This window comes from Lottia gigantea (assembly GCF_000327385.1).
Source record: "Lottia gigantea unplaced genomic scaffold LOTGIsca_2, whole genome shotgun sequence".
NCBI lineage: Eukaryota > Metazoa > Mollusca > Gastropoda > Lottiidae > Lottia > Lottia gigantea.
Genome location: NW_008708400.1, coordinates 2,708,441 through 2,716,892, shown reverse-complemented (window position 1 = coordinate 2,716,892; position 8,452 = coordinate 2,708,441). Strand labels below are relative to the sequence as shown.

General features: G+C 34.0%; 1 protein-coding gene across 1 annotated transcript in view; it reads left to right on the top strand.

Annotated features, from left to right (window-relative positions):
- Positions 1–415: 415 nt before the first annotated feature.
- The window catches only part of LOTGIDRAFT_104058 (hypothetical protein), a gene marked incomplete at both ends in the record, with an annotated part of 31,079 nt that continues 23,042 nt past the window's right edge, over positions 416–8,452 (top strand). Inside the window, one exon of the mRNA XM_009053292.1 lies at positions 416–617. Within this exon, the coding sequence (XP_009051540.1) occupies positions 416–617 (202 nt within the window). The remainder of the gene's footprint in view (positions 618–8,452) is intronic.

The following is an 8,452-nucleotide window of genomic DNA, read 5'->3' as shown; positions in this document are numbered from 1 at the left end:
TGATAACGGATTATCAGGGATTACGAAGATTAAGATGTAATTGTACTCTACATTTTATGTAAATTGTTGCAGCGATGTAATATGAATTACTATACACAGGGCTATGAATAAAAGTTACTGTAAGAATCAACAACTTGCTTTGAAGAAGATATAAGATTGTCATTGTCGAAGCATAAGCCTTTATTGAGTATAGCATTTATTGTACATAAAATGTGTCCGTTATCCCCATTTATGTCATGTCATTCTTATCTTGAAGGAAATGCACTACAATTAAAGCGTATATGCTACGTTAACTGTTTTCATCGCAAATCTCAAGATCCTTGAGGACGACTGAGATAATGAACTATTATCCCCAAAGCAAGGCCACCGTATTGAAAGCTCGTTTATCAAGTCATTTATCTTTTATTTTCAGACGATGTACGGCTTGTTATTTGAGAGCATCCAACATTTCATACAATTGGATTACGGCGAAGAGGCCTGGCAACAAATTCTAGAACATGCAGGGATTAAAAACATGGTGTTTACCACCCATAAGATTTATCGAGATCAAATTATGTTAGATTTAGCAGCAAGTGCTAGTCATGTCGTGCAGGATAAAACATCGGAAGAATATTTAGGTAAGACAAACTTTCCTTTTTCTATCCAATTAGATTTATATTTCTGATTTCTATTACAAAAGTGGGGACATATCCCATAGTTCATTTGTTCCTTTAAGTTTAACGTTATATAATACTGCTGTAGGTGGTCTTAAATATCCCGTGGGCCTTTGTCTTTCCTGTTAAAGGGACTGATGTGCCATTCTTTTTGACCAATCATACTTTAGTCTCAGAAACGGGATTTTTTTTAAGTATTTCAGTAAAAGTGTTCACAGCTCACCGTCGAATTGTGAGCCTTCAAATCCATGTGTGTCCAGATTTACCGCGTTTGAATGACGACTCGTCATTTTAAGATACTCTGTGTATAGAAAAGACATATATAGAATTAAGGACTAAAATTCCTTGTTTGATATCTTTTTGAAGGAATTATGCGATTTTCGTACATTTCTAGTACTTCTGAAAACTATTTACATATATTCAAGACTCAACCCAGCAAAATGGTGCATCTGTCCCTTTAAAATTAATATTTCTATTTTCTCTCCAGTTCACACTATATTTCTCTTTTCTGTCCATATAACATTATATTTCTGTTATATTGTGATTTTTTTTTATCTTGTTAAACTTTATATCTTTTTTTCTATCCAGTTAACTGTACATTTCTGTTTTTTTGTTTTGTACAAAGTTATATTTCTGTTTTTTGTCCTTTAAAATTTTATATTTCTGATTACTGTGCAGTTAACCCTCTATTTATGTTTTCTTCCATAAATGATTTATAACTTAAATATATTTTTATAAGAATTTGAATATATAAATATGTAATAAATAATAGGAAAATCTCAGAAAATATTTTCCAATATTCTTTTATATACTGTTCAGTCATGCGAATCTTCGGTTCTGTATATTGAAGAGAGGATGTAGTGATCCATCATTTTCTTTGACATAAAGGGATTCAAAATATGTTTGTTAGCCTGGATGTGTTTCAGGATGACGTCCCAACCAACTCCTATGTCTCGTATGATTCTAGAAATAACTGATCAGATTTTTTTCAACTTCCCTGATACTAACGTTTGAATGAAATATACGATAGTATAGTTGTAATCTGGTCAAGTCTATCTGGAATTACATTTAAGAGGCACTACAGACGACAGACGGTCAATAGGAATGGTGCCATCAGATACACATGTACGCGTACCTTTAATGAAAGGCGTTATACTCTTCTTCAAGCTTACGCTTGGTATTATCTCACTATTGTGAAATATCCATTCTGAAACTAGTCGTAAACATACTCTTATAAACCATCTAAATATAAACAATCAGATAAGATGATAGATCCGCCAATATAGGCTTCCTGTCTGTTTTGTCCATGTAGCACACCTTAACTATTCACATGCGAGTTAGCATCTTTAAAAAGCTGTTTGACCTGCCGATACATGTTTGTTAAAAGTCAACTGTCTCTGGGATAATTGCATGATTCTGGATATAATTGTGCTTGACATGACAGTAAAAATTCGATTTCCCAGTGTTAAACGATTGTTAAATGATATCTTGACTATGATTTACTTTAACTAGGGTGGCGCTCGAATGGTGAGTTCTGAATAGATTCAATCTGTTCCAATTCTGCCCAATCGAACATTACACAACCCAATATTATGTCACTTTCAAAATATTCCCTTCTATTCTTTCTTTCAGCAATTTTGAATTCTATATCTACCTACTATTTCTTCGGTACAGAGAAAATGTTCTGAACCCTGTTATAAATTGAACATATTGAATTCCATTAATCCCGAATATGCAGAACGCACCAATCGGGCGCCCCCTGAAGTAACTGAGAAATTGTCTTCAATATTATGACCCACAATTTTGTTCATCAAATCACTCGATCAAAACTTTTTAATTGGATCCAGGGCAAAAGAAGCCTGGCTTATAGTCACCATATTTGTATGACATTTTGACCAAAGCGTTATCTCATCGTACTGTTAGGTAACCAGAATTTGTGAAAAGGCTACGTTTAAAACAAAACATTCCCTCTTTGATTATTACTATATTTTGCTGTTTTTAACCGAATAAAAATTATATGAACTTGAACTGTCTTCCATACAGCAGCAGAAGGCAATTTCAGTCAACAGTTACATGGAGTTATATGGAGTTAGTGCCTTTGTAAGATAAACATGTTAAAAAGCATCTGAATACCAACAGGATTATCAATAAAAGCTTTGCTTATAAGACAATAAGATTCTGATCCCTTGTAGTCTTCTATTTCTTGTCCTAGTTAGATAAATTGTAGATTGAGTATAAAGAACAAATCGCAACTAACATTATATTTTTGAATGCAGATTTAATTGAATTAAGTGTCCATTATAGAGAATTCATATGCAGGGACAGTGACACTAGGCTACTTCTTTACGATGCCCAATATGTCAAAGCCTATTAACAGCCTATAACACGCGAGAACTTAGTTTATTGTCATATACGAACAACCTGACACTGAACTGTCAGTACCTTTATTACTTAAGGGAAACCGGGTTGAAAATCCGAAGATACTATCTTTGATACCGCTATCACACTCTTGCAGTGCATACACAGTGCAGCAAGCTAGCGTCTGGGTCATTGCGGCACCTGAGTCGAAGCTATTTCCGGAATTGTTTCTATACAGGATCTATATGAAGTTGTTGTAAAAGTAAATTGCAAAACGTTTTAATTAAAGAGATAATTAAATATGAACCCAAATGTCACCAGCGTTGACATAGAAACCACGTTCCAAGTCGCTAATGGTGTATGGAATTATTATGTCGGTTACCTTTGCTATAAAATGTCAACATAGAAAGTAGAACAATTAGAATTCCACGAGTTTTATGACTTCTTTATTAATGTTCCACCACTCTGTAATTATTATCATTAAAGGTGGAACGCCCAAACGATATTCTTCTATAATTGTCATATTGCTCGACAGACTGTGAACACACATATTGCATTAGCATGTTCATGTACATAAAGAATTTGAACAATAGTTGTAAATATATGATGCGATCGGCGACACACTATCAGGCGATTCGAAATGTTATGCTCAATTAACATTATAACAGTCCTCTGGTAGAATCTAGTTGTGAGCATTGACTTCTCGAAAGGTAATTGAGATAGTTTAAGAACTCTTTTATGTATATCTACCTTTACACTAGGCCATTCAATATCATTGAAAGCCATCCCAACAGCAGGAAGGTTTATTGAGAATTATGCTGATATCGCAGTCTAGGTAGTGGTTATTATTCGAAGTAGTTGGTAATAGGATTGTTGAATTAGATGATTCTGGACTGTTGGTTTGGTAGTTGAGTAAAAGCTTATTGCTAAAGAACTCTGTTTGCTTTTGTGTCTACTGATCTTCATTGTCATTAATGACTGGTAGCTACAGGCTTTAGGCTCCAGCAGGGTGATACAATATAAGCCAAGGTTGTCGTAGGTAGTAGTTTCTCGGATATCGTAGAGAATGAAACAATGCTTAAGCATGTAAGTGTGAAAAGAATTCCTTTGTCAACACTTAAAGACCGTGATTCGCTTTTTGCGGTGGTTGATTTGGTTCTTGAATATATGTAAATAGTCTTCAGAAGTACTAAAACAGCACGAAACACAAATTCGCTTTCTATTTCTATATATGACGGAAAGGAAAGACGAGTCGTCATTTTAACTTTCAAATGTGGATAGTTCTGGACACATATGGATTTGAAGGCTCAAACTTCGACGATGTGCAGTGAACATGCTGTAAAAAATCACGTTTCTGAGAATAAGATAATATTATTAGTACAATAACTCAACTACCATAGTGACTGTTTGAATCAAATCCACGGACCCAATCCTTAAGGGGCCACAACCCAGAAACAAATGCAGGAGAGCATATGTGTTACATTATGTTCTCTGGGGAGGGGACCAAACCCACCAAAGACCATGGACCCCCACTCATCTAGTTGTGCAACTGCAAACGGATGACCAACCTGTTCCTTTAAGATCTTTGGTAAAATATAACAGCAACGGCTTCACATGATTTTATCTCCGGACTTATGTCCGAAACACGGCGATGATGATGTTGTTTTCTGGGTAGGAAACCGGTCCCTGAATACGTTTTCCAGTTCCATGCCGAAAAGCAATAGCATTTCATATGTGTAAGCTATATAAATACAGTTATGGGTCATATTACATAATAGATGTACAAGGCATTATTCGCTCCATGATGAATTCACTAAAAATAACAACTAATTATACTATTATGTTCAGTCCCTACGATGATTTGATTTATTAGGTTATATAGTATTTTAATTGGGATACATGTTACTTGAGATGGAAATTATCCGAAAATGGCCGTAATCATTTTCACATGTTATAAGATACTACGGTTTTATCAATAAAGACGCTTAAAACTGCAATTTTACACTTGCTTGTCCGTTTCAAACTTGGATTTGAAGGTCAAATAACTACAAAACTACGTATGGTTCTTACATTGAAGCAGGTCACAACCATTTTAAATCTTTACCTCGAGTTAAAGGCACAGCTGCGCCATTTTTGTGACCATTCATGCCATAGTCTCAGTAAAAGCCAATCATTTATAGTGTTCACGGTTCACCGTCCAAATTTGACTTCAAATCCTTGTGTAACCAGAATTATCCGTGTTTGGATGTTATAAAGACGACTCGTCATTTTAGGATAATCTGTGATGTATATAGAAAAGATATAAGTTAAGTGAAATTCCTAGTTTGAAGTATCTTAAATTGAATTATCCGATTTTCTTACATTTCTAATACCTGAAGACATATATTCAACAATCTAATCCCCATCGCCCCCACCCCCCTCCCCTAAAAAAATGGCGCACCTGCCCCTTTAATGCGTCAATTTTAAAAAGATTTCATATTTCAACCAAGTCTAAGTCAAAGCCTTCAAATCACATTTAAAACCATTTCTAAACCTTTAAATGTGATTTGGAGGCTTTAAAAATATTATAACCTTTTGAAAAAATCGACTTATTAAGTCGAGGTAGAGCTGTGATTTGGCATTAGAACTTAACTACTTATAGGAGTTATAGAACAACAGATTTCACATTATTACATAGCTTGATGAACTTTAAATTTCTATGTATGAAGTAGCTGAAATGACACGTGTTTTGAACACGTCGTCTATATTTAATAATTTGAATCACAGTGATGTTTGTCTAGTCTTCAAAATATGACAGCAATGAAATTCAACGTCCTTTTGCGAGGAGTTCCTGGTGTTCTTCACTTATTGGAATAAATCATTCAACTGGACGAAATCGAATTGGGTTAAAATGATGACAGTCGAACGTACAGTAAGAGCATGTAAACCGTGAATGTCAGAAAGTCATTATCTGTAAGCGACAATTTCATTTAACCTTACACTAAACAAAGCAGAATGACCTCAGATGAGGTATATACCTCATATATTGACAAAGAACCTAATCGATGGTCTTCTCTGGAGAATGTCCTCCTTGATTGGTTTCCCACCTGACCTGTCTCTTTACTTACTTCCACAAAATTGATAAAGAACCCATTTCTTTAACCTATTAGCTATAAACCATTGATTTTAAGTCCATTTTACCAATTACCATCGTACTATTACTTATCTATAGAAAATAAAAGAGGAAAATCGATTGTTTTGGTCTTTATCAAATTGTCCATCTAGAAGTTTAATAAGTATATCATTAACACCCATTAATGTTTGCTTACATATTTCAACAATTTGACAAAGTTTAAGTACTTAAGATAATTATAGTAATGTTTTTCAGGGTCATAATAGCATAAACCTTTGAGTTTCGATCAAACCGGTACCTTCGTAATCCAAATAATATTTCACTGTGTCTTTGAAAGTGAATGATTTCCCTATTGTACCTTGCATGGCGTTTCCCGTCTTCATTAGCTCACATGGTGTATAAAAGTAGGACGTGAAATCCATTCAATTAATTTTATTTCGAAAGTGAATGAAAACTGTTGCGTCTTTCACACAAACTGGTTTTGAGGAAATAGACGTCCAAATGTGGGCGTATCCAAATGTAGACTCAAAGTCGTTCCCAAATGGCACTTAAAATTTTGTTACTGATAGAAACTTTAAAAGTGTATAACTATATGATATATGTTACCAGTAGTATATCTAACTATCACTAGATCTGAGTGTGGGTGGGATTGAGGAAAGAAAAATATAAATAATAAATTAACCGTGTTTGCTATATTGTTTTCGTATTTCCAGTTAATTTATTATACTAAAATACCAGATAATTACTTTGTTGTATTATAATTTTCCTCCAGAAAATCCGAAAGTCATTAATACGATTTTCCGCCTCATTAGAAACTAACTGTTGTCTGACAAAAAATTACTTTTGTCTGCGGCTTTGATAAAATTTATGGCTTGTATTGTATTGTTTTACAAATTATAAAGGAAACACTAGATTACCTTTGTATTTTCATGAAAATTTCAGACAAATTCAACATTTCACAATTAATCCATGATTTGTGGAAGTTGAAACAAATGAGATCACTTTTTACCTATCTTACAATTGAACAGCTCGAAACTAGAGTATGCTATATAATATATGCAATATAATAAAGAAACACTTTCTAGCTTCTGCTTCCAATTAGGATTTTCATTGAAAAGTTGCATGGTCGACATCGCGAGATTAATGCCAAATGTCATTGGCCTGTTTCGTCTATGATTTCGATATTACATGCGATGTTTAGTTATATAAAGCCTTAAAGTTTGTCATTTTGACCTAACTATACATATATAGAATTTCCTGTGTCGCCCCACAAGGCTAAATGTTTGTTATATTCTATCATAACTTTGTGTTATGTTCCCAGTTACTCACGTGCCTCCCGGACAACCAACGTAAATGTTAATTTGTCTTTTGATCTTCTTTCATTTATCCACTTAATTAATTGTCTGATCTCACATCTCCTCTGGTGGTAATCAACTAAGATTTTTCTCTAACAATTTTATTTTATACTAAATCAAAATATAAACTTGACCTTTTCTTAAAACCCAAACATTTCATATTCCCTTGTGACCATCGTGTACTTTGCTAAGTCTATTTTTGATGTTTACTTTACGACTTACGTTTTATATTTAGATGACACAAAGCAGACACATAAGCAGATAATAGCTTGGCTAAGACTTAAACAGATCTCATGGGAATCTTGATTTGTTTATAGTCTCCGTGAACATTTTATTAGCATCAGTTATTAGATCTGTGTATGCTGGAAATGCTAGTTGGGAAAAAGTCTCAATTCATCCGGATGAAACGGAAAAACCATAACCTCGGTTTCTCCACACATTGAACGGTAATGATTCGTCAATTGAAAAAAGGACATGGGTTGCAGTCGCTAATCGGGCAAATTATCTTTATACTAATAGGGATCATTAATAATCCAATATTAGATAAAAAGTTAACGACGTAAAACTTTAGCTCACGTATGAGATCGGAAATTGCAGTAGGCTTTTTGGACTATTGGCAGTCACTCCTTGCTAGACAAAACATGGATTCAAGTCATGACTCTGTGCCGAAGCTTTTCCGCAATCATCAATTTATCATTTAAGAGTCTCGTCTTGATATTTATATTGCTCAATTCTCTCAGGAATTATGATATAAACCGATAAAATCGTACTTCTTAAATAAATCTTAAATATGAAATTTGGAAGGCCAGATGATAGTCAAAACACAAAACCAATCTTCAAGAGGATTTTCTATATCCTTCAATTTATTTCCGATTTTCTAACTGAAAAAACATTCCAATAAAATTTATCATACGCGACTTCACCCACATCAAGAGGTGGAATATTGAAGTTGCCTGTGAATATGTCTCAAATTG